Raw genomic sequence first — 19,461 nt, forward strand, 5'->3', positions numbered from 1 at the left:
CTTCTGATACTGTAGAGACCATGAACAGCTGAGAGATTAAATCCATTGTCAGTGCTCTTTTTTATTTTGCTTGAAAGGTTTAGGTTTTTGTGTTTGGTTTAACTGCAGAGAGTCAGGTTCAACTTGCATGTGGTTCGCAAGAGCTTAATGGGGTTCTTTTTCGAATGCTGCATTAAGGTTAAAAAAAAAAAAAAAAAGAGATGAGCACACACACCAAGTCCCCTACCTTTAAGGCATAATCAAGATTCTGAAAGCTTTTCTGAGCAGTGTCCTTCATAATGGAATTGGGTCTGAGCAGAAGAAACTGCAAAATGTATTTACGTTCTTCCATTGTTAGAATAGCAAGATGTTAACTTCTGAATGGGGTTTTAATATTTAATTATAAGGTTATACAAGATAAAATAATTATGGACGAGATAGTGGGGAAGAAGATGGAAAAAACAGATTGTAAACCCAAGTTAATGTGTTATGGTTTGATGTCAGGATTTTAGTTGAACTTAAAAATTTGAACTTGAAATTGAAAATTTTAAAGTTGAACTTTTCTCCTGAAAATTGTCAGGAAAAAAATAATATGTTTCCATATTATTGACTTACCATGTTTTACAACTCCTTGTTGAATTTTGATGTTTAACTTTTCTGAACATATTTCATGTTTCAACTCATTGTAAACTTCTTATCTGAGCATTTAATCCGAAGTCATCTACTGCATGACTTAAAATGATCCCAGGAGAGAGTTGAAGATAGCTATGTACCTTTGTCCAGAGTAGTCTTCCTCAAAGATGACTATATAGGTATATTGCTTACATTATTTTCTTTCCAGAAGTGCTGTTTCTAGATTATGTACTTTTTAACAGTAGTCATGGAAATACAATGAAGATAATTGCATGCTTTTTCCATATTCATGTTAATATTTATTATGTTTCTTAATAGATGTATCCATTTGGGGCACAATGGTGAGACTAGCCACTTTCAGGGGTGAAAGCATCAGGTAGCTGGTTAACGTCAGTGTCTGTATCGCTATTTTTTTTTCTATTTGATCAGGTATCTGTTGTTTAGCCATACCTGCTCTTACGTACAGTCAAACTGTACAAATATTTTAAATATCTGTACCCTCAGTAATAATACATTCATTCCTAAGTAGTATCTAAGCAGTCTTGTCTCTTTTGCTGTTCACTCAAGTTAAAATAGTTTAAAAAGAAAACAGTCTTGAGAAAAAGAACAGAAAAATCAGCACTGATCACCATACAGCTTTTAACTGTAGCTTATAGAATTTTCACAGTAAAGAAGAATCTCTTTTGCTCCCAAGAAATCAGTTCTGTCATTAATATTTAGGCTTAAGGATTGTGTTATTGTACGGCTGTTAGTGTATTTCCCTCATTTTAAGGATTTAAAACACTTTGTTGCAGGTTAGTAGTTTATAGTATTTGAAATTTTAATTGTAATTACCACAGCCACATATGAATATGCATTGTGCCAACTCGGAATTATGTAAAATATCAAACCTTCCTGTCAAATTGGCTGAGTCATGTATTTTTCTCAACCTTTTCTTATTTAGTCGAAGCTATTTGAAATTGAAGAAACTCCTATGCAGAGTACAAGATGATTAGAAATAATAGCACACTTCAGTATTTTTACTTGAATAGTTTCATCTGCATGAATTTTAAATTGGCCGTCTAGTTTAAGGGGCTGAACACAGGTGGCAGAGTAATGGGTGGCTAGCGATCTACTTCATATTTGAAAGGACTACCTAAATTTCATGTGCAAGGTAACAGAATTTTAAAAACACAGACTAGAGTAATTTTTTATTTTTTTTTTACTGTGGGCTGTTTAAAAACAGTAGAAGATTTATATAAAAAAAAAAGTTTTGGTCAATGGAACTGAATTCATAGCTTAAAGTGGTTTGCTTTTGCTTTAGAATATATCTGATTTAATAAGCAAAACAATATAGTAAATTTTTTTGCAACACGTTGAAAATGTTAGCTAGGCTATGCAAGAAAGAAGTTTGTGTACTGCTTTGTCTCTCATTCTGTGTAAGAGTTGTCATCTGTTTTTATGCTAGCATTCTCGCATAAATCATGGCATGTCTTTTGCTGTTTCAGTAAAGAAATTGTTATTGATTTACCTACGGGGGATGAATGAAAATGAATTCAGTTAAAAAAAAAAAAAAACTTTGAATATTACCTTATTTCTGAATAAAACAAGATTTCTATTTGGATTTGGATGAATTGGAACAGAATTACAGATGCAAAGTGTTTTGAACAATTCGTACAGGGAAGCCAGAGAGCTCTGCTGCTTTGCATTGCATGAGTGTGTGGAGTTTTGATCTAGTAATTAGGTAGCCCAATACAGTCTTACGATGGAGACCAAGTCCCTGTTACCATTTTCCCTTTTTATTGGTGAGAGAACTTGTTGCATGTAGCTTACTCTAGTACTTTCTTCCTTTACTTTTCTTTTAAATACCTTGTGACTTTCTTCTCTTCTTCTCTTCCTCCCCTCCTGTCATTTCATAGTTTGCATATGGCTGCCGTTCATTCCTAGTTGCAATTCAGTGCTGAAGCATCCCTCTTCAGTGGCTGTAGTTGCTTTATCATGGAAACATCGATTTACTTTTAGCCTTGAAAATTCTTTTGTTGTAACCTTTTTCAACTGTATATTCCAAGGTGACTTCCCTAACAAAAGGAAGCTTTTGTGTACTGCTCCTGACATGTAATTTGCAAAGTTTTTTTTTTTGTTTTTTTTTTTTTTAAGTAGAGACAGTATTGGTAGGATATTAGAAATGAAAATAGCTGATACTTTTATACTTTTTTTTTTTTCCCCCAAGGGCTGCATGATGATAGAACTGCATTTTTCTTCAGTGGCTCATATGCTTTAGTGTAATTGAATACTGATAAGCTGAACAGACAATTGAAGTAGCTTTTACATAAATTATAATGTGGACAGCAAAGTACAAGTTAGAGCTGTTAAACACGAGTCTTTGAAAAGGGGCTAGAGTTGTGGTCTTCATAACCTGTACAGTTTTCGTATGTTCACTTGGCTGCTTGCCCCTTCCATAGATTTCTGTATCAGATTTCTCCATTATCAGTTTTCTTTTATTTTTGTTTGGTTTCAGTAACAGTAACCAAGATAATACATATTTTGACTTGTTCATTCTCTGGAAATTGAACTAAATTATTAAAATTTTAATAAATTGTTAAACAGGAATATATACAAATATTTATAAATCATGAAATAATCATTTAACAACATCTCTTTATTGCAGCAAATTTAGCCTTGAATTCTTGGAAACTACGTTTGCTTTCATTAAATTGAGTATGTTTTATTGTTTTTTTTTGTGTAAAGCAATAGTGTATGTGCTTCTGAAATCTTAGTCAGACAGAAGGCACTTCATATGTACCACGTTGGCTGCCATCAACAACGTTCTCATACAACTCTTTTTCTAAATAACGTTAATGAATTCAGAAGGGAAGTCTTTCATAATCAGATAAAAATTTGTCTGTATTTTCTTCCTGCATGTTCAATAACTGCATTTTTGACCCTGTGTCCAGTAGCAGAGATAGCTAAGTTGTGAAGAACACAGCTCTCCTAATTTATGGAATAATTCTCTAAACATTGATCGTCTTGCTATATTATGACATTTTTATAGTTCTCTGGTGGATTTTATTGCCCCATTTTAGGTTCTCATAATTTAGTATCCTGAGCTCTTCATCTGCATTATGTTGAAGCCTCTCCTCTTAAATAGGAATGCATTCATAAAGGTGGAAAGTATAGTTGTTGGGACAGCCTCAAGAATTAGCAGAACTGACTATAGAAGTATCCATAGTACCTCCTTAGAGCTGTTGAAATTGTTTCACTTTGTGTTTTGAGGGCAGCAGAAAAAATAAGGCAAGGTGGTTCTGAAGTTCCAAAATAAGGAGTTCTCAAATGTAGTAAAAAGAAAATTTTAAAAGCCCAATGGTGAGTTCATTTATCTCACAGAAGGCAAGTTTATGCATGCCTGACCAAGTAAAGGAAGGAGGAGTGTCAGCCCACAGTCCTTCCTTCACAAGGAATCTTAGTCTGTGGTCACCATAGCTTCACAGTGAAAGAGCTGCTGAGGCAGCGAGGATCATACAGAAGAGCTAGGAAATCCCCAGATTATGTCAGAAATTATGTAAATACAATCTTTGTGATACCCTAGTAAAAATCCCTCCAAAAAGTGTTTCTTGTGATCTCTGACAAACCTTGATCAGAGATAGACACTGGAGGGATGGCGTCATAACTTGACTACTTTGTGCTTTTATAAATTACTAATGAGGAAGAGATGACTATTCCTTTTGAAGGCCTTCTCTTGGGTTCCCTTTTATTAAACAGAAATGTAGACTGATTTTAATGAAAGTGAAACTGCAGAAGTACAGGCACTGCAAGTGAAAACTGCATTGCTCCATAGCAACTTCTCAGAGTATTTAATTTCAGGCTTAGGGATCCTAGTTACAAAAACAGAATGAACTGCAGTGTAAGGGATTCTTCTTGTTACTCTTCAACAGTAGCATGCTTGGGTGGTAAAATAAATTTTCTGGTACATGCATCTAGCAGCCCAGAGACTCCAGACAGCAAATGGCGTTATGGAAACCAAGTTACTGCAAGAATGTCATGGGGAAGGAGGAAGGACTTACAGGAGCTTGGACTGCTCTCTTGGTGTAGAGAAATATTGGTCCTACATGTCCTTGAGCAACTCTGCGGGACTGTTTTGAGTTTTATGTCATCTGGTGGCATTATAATAATGGTTAGCGCTCATTTTTTTTCTCCCCTGGAGTTTTAGAGCAAAACTGCTTCAGCACTTCTCTGAAAAAATTGCTTTCAGGATAGATCTATATTAGACTGTGACGTAAAACGTTACTGAAGTTATATTCTCTAGGGAATGTTGAGTATCTCCCTGTATAGGCAGTAATTCAGGTTTACCTATTCATAAAACATTTTCTTTGTGAGACAAATCCTGCCGTTTGGCAGCGTTATCCAGGTCACTGACAGCAGTAGCAACATCAGCCTCTGCAATGCGATTGAGATTGAGAATGCGAATTAGTTTGCTGCGGAAGGTATCATCCATGGCAGGAAGAGACTGCCTACGTGATAGATTCTAACAGCAGAATAGTGGTCACGACAGTAATTCAGAAGAAATAATTTTGAAGACAAACAAAATTCCACTTCCTCCTTCTGGCAGGAAAACAAAATAGAGCAAATGGGCCTGCCCAGCACAACGATGTGCTCATTAGCAGTGCTATGTACGGGCCGTGTGATCCTTTTACTGCTTTCTTCTCATAATGAAGTACCCAGTTATCTTTACTCTGGCTTAAAGGATCCTGGAGAAATTCTGATTTCAGGTGTGTACACCTGCTGTTGTTGACAGATCAATGTTGCTTACCTGGTATTAGTCACAATTATTTTACCTGTATCAGTTCTGTTTAAAAAAAAAAAATCTAGAGTGTGATTATGTTTTTGTTTGCTAATTTTTCATGTATGGTTTAATATTATTGATTGACATTAATAGTTGCTACTCTCCCAGTTTCCCCATATATTAATGCTGTCTCACTGACCTGTCATTTACTTATAGATTAGCCCATTGCCATTTTACTGCTTGCCATTTGTCTCCTGGTTCCTGAGTCTAGCTGACCTCTTATCACTGCCAAGGGAGATGTGTTCATTAATCCTGGTCTTTGCTGAAGGCCCGGGAGACTTGCTGCCTTCAGGCACAGAATTGCCCCTACTGAGAGAAGGTAATGTAAAGTCTGAGTAGTGTCCTTCGATGTGCTGTGCTATTTGTCCAGCCTGGAATGGAAGAGGCCTCTCAGCTGGTTAGCCAGACTTGCCCAAATTGCGTATTTGTAATTGAGTTGTTTTGCTGCGTTCCGGAATTTAGGAATTCTTGTCTGGACAGTCTCAGTCACTTGGAGGCAGAGTAATATTTAAGACTGTGTGTAGAAGCCACAGAAAGAAGAATTACCTGCGCAGAGAGGGAAAAGTAACACCCAGTGGTACAGAAAAATCCTCATTCTCCAAATCTGTTAGTCTTAGCGTAGGGTTCTTGTCTGTACACCGACAGTGAAGTTGTGACAGCTTGATGTATGGCAGTTGCCTTATTTTGTATGTTTAAGTGAAGAGGTACTGTTTTTTTTATCTGTTCCTTGAAAGTACCCTGGAAAGTACCTGTTGTGAGGTTTGGTAGGGTGACTTTATTTGGGAGCGGGACGTCACTGCAGCAGAAGCATGAAGAAGAACCGGCGCATGGTCATTACGTGGTGGGAACAGCCTCAGCTATTCGAGGATGAAGGTGCTTGCGCTGAATGCTTGTTCTTCGTTTCATATCCATTTGTTCTTGTTTTCCCATGTCAGCTTTCCTTAACCACGTTTGCACAGTTGTCCTTTATATTATTCATAGGTTGCATTTATGCTATCTCCCAGTTTTTGATAAGCAAGGCTAAATAGGCTAAAGGCAAAGCTCTGCAGTTTTTTTGGGTCACCTTTCTAGTACACAGCAGCAATACCGCATTGCTGGACAGTCTGATGTTGCATTTGATGTACACTAGTGGTCAGTGCTCTACTTCGAGGAAGGTATTAAGTTGACTTAAGCAATCTCATGCTTTTTCTCCTCTGCCTTGTACAATATGTTGCCACCACCTTGCTGTTGTCAACACAACTATTTATGGATCCAAACATAGATCAAAACTCTTCTTTCTTTCCCAGGTTCTCAGCTAGATCATGCTTTGCATTAGGCATAGTGTCTTACGTGTTTAGTATCTTTGGCAATGGGTACTGAAATGAGAGCAGGAGCACTCCGAGTCCGTGTGCGTATCCAGTTGACCATTAAATGGCAGCAGGAACATTTCAGACAGATGTAGCAGCATTTGTCTGAAGGTTGCAACAGAACAAATTGGTCCCATGCTGGGACATCTTGACTGCTATGTAAAAATTAATACAGCAGAAAAATTTGCAATTGACTTGTTGTACAGAGCTTGTCTGTTAGCGAGGTATTTCTGGAGTTGTATCAATTACATGATTGGAGAAGGAAAGAAAATACAGGAATTTGTGAGTTTTTAAAATTACCAAATCACAGCAATTTATACATTTATTTAGGTAAAATATATTTATTAATTCTAATGCATTTTTGAACCACAGTTCAGAGATTGTTCATTGCTAGAGTGAATTTATTTACTCCCTATTTAGAACTGTCTTTAAAATCTCTCTGTGGAGGTTTTACACATACTGAGCCTGACCATGAAAAACTTGTTTAGGCTATTGTTTCTGTCAGCAGTGACTTTCTTAGTTTTAGCCAAGGTATTCCATCTCTGTATTGTTTCAGAAATAGTAATTGTACCACTGTTCGTTGTTATCAGAAATCTCTAGAAAAACAGAATATATTGAGCATACATCTAATGCATTAAATAAATCTCCAAAGAGCCTGTTCTATCACACCAATTTTATCTTAATATCTTGTTTTATGTCCTAATGTAATGACTTCAGTGCATCGGCTATTAAATGTGGCCGGTCATTCTTAATAGGGAAAATATCATGTATGTTGTAGAACATACCATAGAACATACTGTTTATGTTGTCTCTTTTTAACTAACTGAAAATTCTCCGTGTTGTTACACTGTGCTTTATTCACCCCCCAAAGAAAATTAAAAAATAAATTGCTTTATTTCCTTTGCAGTTTTTTTTCGATGAGTTGCCTTTTGCACACCTATAGAAGTATGAGAGGAATGCATCCAAAGCTGTCTTTTTAAACCATTCCTGACATCTTTGATATTACTTATATGCACAGAAATGTACACGTACAGTAATTGTGGAAGAGCTTGGTTTTACTTTTTTTTTTGGTTATGGGTTTTAATGTAAGGCCTTTTCGGCCAATTGTAATTCATTTCCGTTTTAAGAGAAAAAGACCAAAACTTTTCAAAATTTTGCTTAGAAATTTTTGTAACTATTATTTGTTTAGCCAAATCAGTGATGTCTTTAGTTTTTATCTTACTTTACAGTGCTACAGTGGTTTTGTTGTATTTTGTGGTGCTTGATTCACAAATATTGAGATAAGTTGAAGCTTTTCATTGGCCTAAGTCTTAGGTTGTAAATGTAATTTTTTGTTTGTGCGCACAACAAAAAGCAAGTATTGAAGACGAATCATGAAAGTTGCTTCCAGGACAGGTGTTGCTAGACTGAGAACTACTGGAAGTTAAGCAAAGGTGCTCCTGTGTGAGATTCTTCCATTTTGTGCCCGAATCCTGGCAATAAAAGAAACCCTTTATCTTTTGAAAGTCCAGACGTTTTATTGATAAAATAGTTCAGGCCCTCAAAAGAGTGCAGTTCATTTTCAGTTTTAGAGTTAGTATTCTTGAGCCTTGAAGAGGTTTTCTGCTAAGTTTTCTTCCGAAGACTGGCTCGTTTGCAAGGCTAAAGAAAGGTGGTCCCAGAAGTGATGACTGCAACACTGTAAATTGGTTACTAAAGCAATCTCCGTGTTAGGGGGCAGCAAGCTTTCCGTGCACAGTTTTTAGAGATATATTTTTCAGAAGCTGTGTTAAGGCACTTTAAGTGTATTAATCCAACCCAGTCACATTACAGACATTTTGGTTTCCAGTACTCGTTGTATATTTAGAGATGGAAAGTTCCATGGCTCATTGGTAATATATATGTTATATTCATGTAGTCTTCTGGTTTTTGCCTTCCCCTACAAGAGGGAAAAAAGACTTTCGGTTTATGGGTCTAACAGCAAATGCAAGAAGCTTTGCCAGTCAGCTCATTGATTTTGTTGGCTTAAATGTCAGCCAATTTAACCAGACATGTACTGTGTTTTTTCACTTGGCTGGTGAGAGAACAGAACCTTTAATCATTAACATGAAGCGTTAGTACAACCTATCTAATCTAGGGAGATATAAAATACAATGCCTTTATTGATATTTTTTGTTATTTGATATTGCTAGTGTGTACAGGAGAGAATATGTGTGTACGTTTTAAAATATGTAATCTTGCTGTGATTGCCTAAGTAAAACTTTCTGAGTCCAAGAGAAAAAAGGTAAGTATATGACAGGAAAAAGGACTACCAGATTTGACCCTTTGGCAGGCCAGGGGGAGGTTGTTCCTTTCAATTCCTGAACCAGTGGTATAGTTAAATACACCCAGAATAATTATTCTCATGTTTGCTTTTGTTTCTTTGTTTTTAAATGTAAAGGTTTTGTGGTTTTGTTTTGATTTGTTTTGATTTCTGTACTTCATTACTATTTAAAGGCAAAAGGAGGGAGAAAAGGAAATGCATTCCTAATCTAAATTAAATTAGGACAGGCCAATTTCCATATGTTTCCTCTGTATGCAAAGGTTCTTCCAGTTGATGATCTAGATCAGGAGCTGAATATAGATGCTCTTATTCACGTTGGGAGGAGCCTCTTTGCCTACATTAGATAGGAAAACCAGCCTGTGATAAGAAGTTAAGCTTTGTGAATACATTTGTGCTTCCAGTTTTCAGTAATTAATTGGCTGCGATCTATAAATACATAAAAAGGGGCCTCACCATAGAAGATAAATTCCATATTGAATATTGTCTTATTCATGAAGAAGAGGCTGTGAAGGTCCTTTTGACTTTTTTTTTTTTTCTGTTGCTGGGAGGTCAAACTAGGCGCTGATATTTGACTTCATGCTTTTTTTTTTTTAATTGGTAACAAGGGTCTTGTTTGTTAGATGTTGCTTCTATCTGCGCGATGTCAGTTCTTCGACCAAATGCAGCATAAAAGATAATTTTTGAAGTGGTTCTGTTCCTAACAAGAAGACAGTCTAGTTGGCCAGTCACGTTGTTTCTAAAGGCTGAGCATGGAAAAACTCAGTAGAATTACTTTTTTGGCCTGATGTGAACAAATGCAAGTTGGAACAGATGCAATGAGTAAGATGCCACATGTATAATCTATTCTTTTAGAGTGGATTTGTGATTGTAAGGAAGTGCATCTTTATTAGATGTGAATTTTACAAGTAGTCAAACTGTTGGTTTATGATCCTAGATGAATTAGCTGTATATTTCACAGTGTAATTAATTTTGTTCTGTATTTGATGTGCAAGATGTTTGTGTCATCAGTAGCTTTTTTCTTTTCCTTTTCCAAACTCAGGTAGATTGAGAACAGTTTAATAAAAGCAAACTACAGAAAGCTGTTTTTCTTCTTTAGATTAAGGGGACAATATCCTTGACAGGTGTTTCCTGTTTCTGTTTTTAATTAATGTTGTTTTCATTACTGAGTTTTTCAGACTTCTTTCTGACACAAGCTTGGATTATCACCTTCAGAAATACTTATTCCTGAATGATATGCATCTAAAGTTATTAATGCGGCCAAACGAATGACACATAGTTTATTATGTGCTTGAAAATAACAGACATGCAACTGGTGTAATTAAAACGCTGGTGGAAGGTTGAATGATCAACTGCTCAGCTTTGAAAGACACAGTGAATGATGCCAGGGATTTTGAGAATCACGGAGAACTGCAATACCAAGGACCGCGTGAGAGAGAGTGTCACGGTTCTTGCTGTTCTTGTTTCTGGTAGTGCGGACAGTTTTTATTCTTCAGTCAATAATAGCATACTTGATTTTTCCATCTTAGATTCTAAAAAATGTAAGTCTCAATGGAATCTTCAGATCTCTACCAAACTGCCATACTTGTACCTTTTTTCACTTTTTAAAAAACATCTTCACCCAATTTGGCCCACTGCAGTGGAAATGTACCACTTTGTACATTTCACAGAATCGGGCTGGTGCCCCTGATATGTGTTTGCCTTCTTCCATCCTAGGACCTGATGTTGGGCTACCCGGTGAGCATCCAGCCCTTCAGACTGGCCATGCTGCGGTCTGCTTTCTTTTATGTCCCCGGCCGGTGGCTTTAGTCCCTTAGCACTTCTTTAAGACTGTGGTGGCCATACCCAGTACAAAGACCCATCCCGTGTCCACACTGTTGCTACAGGCTGCTGGTACTGAAGGTTTCTGGACTTGTCCTTTCCTCCCACTTCAGCTGTTGTCTTCAGATAATGAGTTTTTCTAACTGCCTTTAGATGTTTGGGAAGCACCTCACCCTCTTGTAAAGCAGCTTGTAAAAACAATCAAGTAGCAGCTTCATTGTGTGCCTAAGTGGAAAAGTAAATTTTAAAATGCTTAATCTCTGTGTAGATGCATCTTAATGCAATTTAACATCTGGAAACAGAAGAGTCAGCGCTTAGTCTGATCCAAAGCTTATTGAAGTTCAAGGACGGGTTCCCACTGACTTCAAAGGACTTTGAATCAGCCAGATCTTGGTGAGCCATCAGTATCTTTGACCCTCCTGAAATAAACCAGCTAAAATGTAAGCTGTTAAATATTTTCATTGCTTCTGAAAATTTCAGCTGAATTTGTTTAAGCTTACAAGGATTAAGCACATAGCATACGCTAACTGCATATAAAGACCTGCATTCCTTTTTTTCACTTCACCGTATCGGGGGCTGGGAGGTGGGGGGGGACAGGATTTTAGCTATCAGCATTATAAGGCCTCTGATTTTTGATGAGTGTGGAATCTAGATATTAATATAGAATGTAAATGCTTTAATATGTTTCTGCTATATATCCAGGGTATTGTGGACATCTGGTTTGGCCAAATGGAAAGTGCTGTAGTACAGGCATTGTGGGAAGGATGGGCCTGATACAGAGAAAGGGAGCCAGAACCCACATGTTTAAATCTGATTTTACCTTGATGATTTAAAAACTGGGGAGTTTGTTTTTAGAAATGCATACTTTTAAATGACATTGAGAGGGAAATGGGAGTTTGAAGCAAACTGAGCTAATGACAGTGAGCATTGGAAACTTTTTGTTGCAGGTTCTGAGGAGAAAAATGTATGAAAGGTAAATTTTAGTATAGTTTGGAAGGATTTAATAGTGGTGCTTCTAACGATGAAAACCAACTGTTGAGGGTTAGACTGGAAGTCATTTGTAAGAAGGAGCAGTGCCTTTAATACATTATTTCTTCCTTCCTATCAGTTTAAGGATTGAACAAATATGTCTCTGATAGCTTTTCTGGGTTGTAACAGATAGTACCGTGTCAGATTGCCTGTCCTCATTCTGTCTGCAGAAGACTAGAATTTCCATTAGCTGCATTCAAGTGTATGCATCTATCTGCTATGACATCTCAAATAGTTGTTTTGGATACAAATTTGAAATTCAGAGTAGATAAATCCACAAAACAGAACAGTCAAGTCATAGAATCAGTGGTTTGGGTTGGAAGGGACCTTAAGGATCACCTGGTTCTAACCCCCTGCCATGGGCAGGGACACCTCCCACCAGAGCAGGCTGCCCAAGGCCCCATCCAGCCTGGCCTTGAGCACCTCCAGGGATGGGACATCCACAGCTTCTCTGGGCAGCCTGTGCCAGTGCCTCACCACCCTCATAGTAATGAATTTCCTCCCAGTGTCTAATCTAAACCTCTTCTAGTTTAAAGCCATTACTCCTTGTCCATCGCTACGCTCCCTGACACAGAGTCCCTCCCCAACTTTCCTGTAGGCCCCCTTTAGGCACTGGCAGGCCTCTGTAAGGTCTGCTCAGAGCTTTCTCTTCTCCAGGCTGAATAACCCCTACTCCCTCAGCCTGTCTTCATAGGAGAGGTGCTCCAGCCCTCTGATCATCCTCATGGCCCTCCTCTGGACTCATAGTGAAGGAGAGGCCTGCACTTATCTTCATCTCTTTTCTGCTGGTGGCTCTGTTCTGGGTTCTGTTCTAAAGCTCCAAACAAAAACAACAGTGCGCATTCATCTCACAATTACTAAGAACTTAGGGGAAAATCATCAGTCTTACTGCATCTAATCATAACCACTGGATGTATATTACTAATCAAGTAACTCCATTTTAGATTTGCCAGGTTTCCTGTTAAACAGTGAAAATAAGCATGCATCTATTACAAACTGGTGAAAATGAATGTCAGATTACTTCCCTCGAATTTTGTTTCAGTGAATTAAAATCACCCTTTCTCTGAAGTTGCTGTCATTTTAGAGAACCAGTGCTACCTTTGGGTTGTGTAGATTGTATTTTGGAAGATCTGTTCTCTGAGACCTTGTCTCCAAATACCAGGATTTATCAGGTTCTGCAATTTTGGCCACAAGTGAGGATGAAGAAGTCAAAAAGTCAGGACATTCTCGAGTGCTAAATGCTGGTCACTCCTTCTAAATTGCTTTTCTTTTTTTTTTTGTTTGTTTGTTTTTAATATATATCCTCTACATGTCTGAATTAGCAAGAATACTGATGCTTTAAGGCAGGAACAGGAAAATTTAGTTTCATATCAGTGAGCAACTTTTTTTCCATTTTAAAAAAAACATTAATTACATTTCAGTAGAAGGAAGCACTTACTTGCATGTGGATTCCCATTCCTGATTCCTTTTTACTGTTAAATTCTTTCAAAGTCAAGTCCTGAACTTGCTCAGAATCTTGGTAAAATTAGTGCTTCAGCACTCCACGAACCCTTCTGTGACAGGAGGAATTTTGTAAGTATAGTTAACAAAATATGTACTTTTATATTATCTTGAGATTTAGAATCTCTTGGATTTTCTAATCTGTCTCTGTTCATTTGTATGTAATACTGTTCAGCAGTAGATCATCTTTTTGATTAGCAAATTGTGTAGGCTTAAATATTTGCAAGATTAAAAGCCAGGAACAGCCTGTTTCCATATAAAGGCATCTGTTTTTTCAGTTACTGCCCAAGTGGAAAATTGGAAAGAAATTGTTGTGCTTTCAGTTAGCTTTAGGGCATTACATAGCTAAAAATTCCATGTATCCTTTTTGAGAGTAATACATGTAGGGAGATGCAGGCTTCAAAAACACTGTAGGAGAACTGAGTGAAACCACAAATAAAGAATGTGCCCTGATATATTTTTTTAAAGACTAAATTTTTAAGAAGAAACATAGGCCAGCATTTTGGAAAAGTTAAAATAAACACAGAAACACAACAGTCTCAAATAACTTCTTTAGAGCAGGTCCTGAACAGGAAAAGTAAATGTTCTCTTGGAACATGCTCTGAGTTCAGTTTCTTAACAATAAGAATATCCTGCTTTTGAGTGAGAGGAGATAGAAATTATTCATGCTAAGGTGTGGCTTTATTGCACGTACAGAAATGCATTAAAAGAAGAGTACAGTTTGGAAACTGATGGCCTAACTGCATCTCCAGAAGGTTATTTTTTTTTCTACGTGTCTGTACACAATGCCTCTTTCTGCCTACTACTGTAGTAGCTGTGGCTGTATAAGGCGTTAACCTTGTTTTGTAATCTACCTCTCTCCCCTTGGACACCATTCCTTCTTTGTCAGTGTTTGTATTGTTCATCTCAGGCTGTTGGGCTCAAATCCCAAAGGTCATCTTTTATCCATCCCTATGTGTTACTTACTGTAGCATGCAGCATAGCCTTGTGATGTTTTAGGGTGCATAGGCGTTCTCCTACCATTAGCAGCAACTTCCAGCTTCTTCCACCAGTTTGTTCTCCTTTTTATTATCTAATATCTAGACAAAGAGTAAGCTACGCAGTTGCGAAGTGTATGCTTAGAGGGATGTTGTCAATATAACAGTAATCATATTCAGAATTTGTTGTTCAGCGTAGATATTTAAAGTACTACTTTTTGCATTTCTCTGGAGGAGGACATCAGGCAAAACTTGATTTTCTAATTTTGTATGCGAATTATGCATTTTGGAGTGTGAAGAGGCTGATAGAAGCAGGAGAAAAGATAAGAGCAGCTCAGAAATACAAGTATGCTGTGCTTGTGTTTGACATTGCCTGTATATGTGTATTGGAGGCTATGAGCAGATGAACAAGTTCCTGTGAAATAACATTTAGGGTGAATTATCCATAGGGGGAAATGAAAGAAGTGTGCTTATTGCAGTGCACCATGTGTTTGCCCTTACATGACAAAGTTCACTTACCAGCTTAGACCTGTGGCAACATGCTTATCTACCTATACCTTTGTTATTATTGCTTCTTTGTTTGCCTACCATTTTCCACAGAGAAGGTGCCTCTGGTTTGTTCCCAGTTTAGTCTTATTGCCTGACTGGAGAGAAGCATCCATCCTAGCTGTCATTGTCAGGTCCTGGCTATCATCTCCCTAGGTAGGATTGGGTTTGAGAATTGCATTTGTGTTTAAGGCTTTTAGTGTTGTCCACTTCCTCCTTTTGTGAAAAGGGCAAGATACAGAGCAGGTCAGTAACCTGTCATCCTTAAGCAGATGGGCTGAAAGGGAGCGAAGGTTCAGCATCATCATCCTCAGCAGGTTTGGTGACAGGGACTGTAGGGGGAGTGCAGTGACATAGGCAGGTAAAGGAGGCAGTAGTGTGCGCTTGTCAAGTCTTCCAATGACTGCTAATTTTTATTATTGGATTGTAAAATTAAATAGCGATCGAATTAGCGGTTATGTTTTTTTCTTAAGCAAAGATTTTTGCTTTCTCTAACAGTTACCAAAATTGCAAAAGTGTATGGGCACGTCTCTAGACATTCTTCTTCAGTCCAGTAGAGTTGCTTTTGTCTAAGGATATTAATGTTTTATGGATAACTTGCATATTGACTTAAACTTCTTTAAGTCTTCCTTCATTTTTATGTGAGTTAATTGGTTTACTGATTAACTAATTTTTTTTCACTTCTTGTTTTTTAATCTCTCTTTTCAGGCTTCCTTAAGCCAGACTTAATATTGATAGAATGAAAAAGTTTAAGAGGAGACTTTCCTTAACCTTGCGTGGAAGCCAGACCATTGATGAATCATTGTCTGAGCTAGCAGAACAAATGACAATTGAAGAGAACAGCAGCAAAGATAATGGTAAGCATATCTTTTCGTTCAAATACGAATTTGATCAGGTCCTGCTTGAGTGAATGGTGTTGGGTTTTTTCATTTTTCATAGCTGCATGGAATTCCTTATCAAGCTTTTAATTTAACTCACATTTAACTAGCCTAGTTCTTTTAACAGTCTGATATGTTGTCGTTTATTGGTTTACTTTAATATCAAACTGTTATACAGCTCTTTATCCAAAGCTTCCTAATTTGCTATTTTAATGTAGTGAGCAGCAAGGATTGTAATGCTCTTTCAATAAACACCTTATTGTATGACTTTAAAGGGTCTTAAATCAACTTCATATGGCTTCAAATTCAGTTTATTTCCCAAAATCGTTATTCAGTAATATATTGATAATAATTGCTTAAGTATTTTGAATAAAACGTTTACATTATCATTGGTGATGTAGTGCACTAGTCTGAGAACTCTGTCGCCTCTTCATGTCTTTGAATAGAACTTCTCTTCAACAATATGAAGGCATTTAGAAGCATCTGGGACACCTCTCTTGTTTGTGTATTCTTATTCAGTTCTTTCGCTGATTCCATAAGCGTACTGGCTGCTGTAATATCCACGGTAATGATAAAACTGCATCTGAATCCAAGTTGCAGTAATAGCAACTAGAAGAGACTGTGTTTCTTTGTTCTGTTTCCTTGGCTGCAGCATCGAAGTCATATTTCATTTTCTGTGCTGATTAGTATTATTTCTTGTTCTGCTGACATCTAAGATTTTCTCAAGTATCAAGTGATCGGAATTTTTTTCACCTCACACCAATAAGTGTTTCTGAATATTCAGTGGGAATATTCAGGCAAGACTGGGAAATTTAAACAGAAGTAGAGGCAATGGAATTTGCCCTGCAGACTTTTAAACCCCATCCAAGATCTGATGCATACCGAGCTGACTTTACCTTTGACAAAACAAAACTATTCGTGTTTTTCATTTTTATCTTTAATCCCTGGCTTGTTCATTGCTATTGTCTTCATCATGGGCTGTGCCTGATAGCTTGGAAAATGATGTCTGTTAGAGCTTTATGCATTTATATAACAGATCTACTCCAAAACAATAATTGTAGTATTTTTGCACTAGTATGTATAAAATACTTTCTGAGACATTCTGAGCAGTTGTCCAACATGGTTTTGCTTGTATTAGCCTTTCTTACTGACTCATATTTTCTTCAGACCTCTGTATACTTCTGATAGATTGATTCCATTATGCGAGTAAGTGCTAAGAATATTACTTCTGTGCTGGGAAATAAGCATCAAAAATTGTCACCAGCACCAGCGAATGTAGTGAACTGGGTTACTGAAATGATTCAGTTGAAAACTGCATCCAGGAAGAATAAAAAGACTTTGATTTAAACTGGATCACGTTCTGTGTTCTAGCTCAAGGTAGAAGGAACACAATAATTTGTTTCTGAAATGTGAGCTCATGCTATCCTAAACCTTGTATAACTCTATTTGTGGTTTATAATATATGAGAATTATCTCAAGCAGCAATATTTAGATGTCTTTTGCATATTTCTCAACCAACTTTGACAGACTTAACTTCTCTGTAGATATTTAAAATGTTTCTAGTTACAAATTATTTATTTATCTTCCAATACTCATTTTACTTTGCTTTCCACATTATCTCATTGGCCAAAAGGAAGCTTATATGCCAATATATGCCAATATTTTGTTGTATAATACATACTATGTTTAGAACTGCAAGATGTTGTCAATGCCATAATAGAATACCTTTGGATACATTAAAGTGTTGTAGATCTTTTTCAAAGAGGAAGGATAGTAAACACAGATTGTACTGTTGCTACATGTAATCTTTAATCCACTTCTGTCATTTAAAAAAGTTTTACTGCCATTTGCTTCCCTTTTCTGATACTTTTACAGTGCTTGTATTAGTATCAGTTTTAACTTTGATCTTACAGAGATGAACAAGATAGTATACCTTGTTTGTTTTTTTCCTTCAAAAACTCTTAGAAAGTAAGGTTGGAAAAATGCTTGCTACACCATATAGTCCTGCTTTGCTAAAGGAAGCTCTTAACTTTCCCACTATTTAAGATATTTTGGAAGGAGTAGTTCTCAGATGGATCATAGGAGACAAGATTTGGGCAACAATTGCTGAAAAAAAAAGACAGGAAATGAGTTCTCTCTTCTGGCGAAAGACAAGTTAGGGTTAGGTAGTGAACACGGCCTGGAAAATGGTCCTTCAGTGGACATAAAAATTACTTACAGAGGAATGCTTAAATGAGAAAGGCTTGCCTCAGTGTCTTTATATGTGTAATTGGAGTGTGAAGAAGCGTGTACTAGCTGTAAATATCAAACTGGGACACATGAGAAGATGTAGTCTCTTAAAGAACAGCTTATGAGTTGTTAGAATCATTAGGGTTGGAAAAGATAGATACATTAAGGTCTCAGAAGTGCATTTCTTTACTGCGGTAATGCTGATCTGAGAAGACAGGAGCAACCTTCTCCCCTAGTTTTGCTTTTAAGAGGAAGAAATAGCTTGTCCACCCTGTGGAACAGAGAAACAGAAATGTGACCATTTTGCAGACTTTGGGTCTGTTCTTGAACTTAGAAAACACAGTGTAGTGAGTAAAAGTAAGCCAATATCTTCATCTACAGAGAATCGAAGTCCAGGGTACAGACGGTCTTCAGAAAGTGGTTCTTCATATGTAGTTTAGCCAACTCTCTCTCCCATGCCAAAGGCAAGGGTAGAACCTAAATACCAGAGGCATTTACAACAGAATTTTCTTCTGCTGTTGTGAGTTTTGTTTTGTTTTTATTTTTTTCTTCCTAGAGATTAACCTGTCTTGTCTTCTGTCATTCCATTCTGATGGCCATGTTCACTGAAAGATATTTTTTATACAAGCCAGCTTTTTTTCTTCCTGAAAAGTGTGTTCAGCTGCACCTTAGAGACTACATTCATAGAAATCCACTTCTGTGCTGACCTAGGATCCATACTCATCTCTGATTTTTCATGTGTGTCCTGTAAAATCTATATTTGAAAGTCACGGTTCAGCACTGTGATTCCAGATGTAGATCACGAGCATGCAATACCAGGGACCTTTTGTCACAGTTGACCTTCTGGAGTAGCCTGTCTTGTTCAGCACCCTCTCAAACTTTTCCTCTCCCAGAACAATTGCCTCTGATTCCAAGTAGCTACTGCTCTCATCCATAGACCTACCTTGTCATTAGCTCTAACATTTGAGTGGGTTGTTCGAAGATTGGTTTTAGAGAACATTACTCCTAATGTAGAACAAATTGTCCCATTTGTAGTTCACAGATGTAAAAATAGATGCATAACTTTTGATTTTTTTTGCAATGCATTGATACCACTGAATCAGCTGACCTTTTGTATGCAGTCTCATTTCACACACAGCCTCCTTCATCGTGTTATGTCAGTACAGTCTCAGCATGCAGCACTTACCCATCAGCAGCAAAATGGGATTAGCAGGGATCAACCCATATTGTTCGGTGCAATAGCAGTGCTGTAGCACAGAGCTATTGCACTGAATGTGGAATAATCAACAGTATTCTTTCTGGAACACCATCAAATTACTTTGTGACCAGAAACCTATGTATGATTAAATCTTCCTTACAAATTACATTCATCATAATTGGCTTTTGGGTGTGAAAGCATCACATA

General features: G+C 37.2%; 1 protein-coding gene across 5 annotated transcripts in view; it reads left to right on the plus strand.

Moving 5' to 3' along the window:
• Nucleotides 1–19,461, plus strand: part of CDK17 (cyclin dependent kinase 17) — a 133,274-nt gene that overhangs the window by 57,617 nt on the left and 56,196 nt on the right. For 4 of the 5 annotated variants that reach the window (XM_083845322.1, XM_083845325.1, XM_083845324.1 and 1 more), the window contains one exon: nucleotides 15,658–15,806. In XM_083845322.1, coding sequence (XP_083701448.1) covers nucleotides 15,689–15,806 — 118 coding nt within the window. In that variant the 5' untranslated portion in view covers nucleotides 15,658–15,688. Of the gene's footprint in view, nucleotides 1–11,165; nucleotides 11,291–15,657; nucleotides 15,807–19,461 lie in introns of all 5 variants that reach the window. The other variant, XM_083845323.1, reaches the window with a different exon arrangement.

This window comes from Anser anser (genome assembly GCF_964211835.1).
Source record: "Anser anser genome assembly, chromosome: 1".
Lineage (NCBI taxonomy): Eukaryota > Metazoa > Chordata > Aves > Anseriformes > Anatidae > Anser > Anser anser.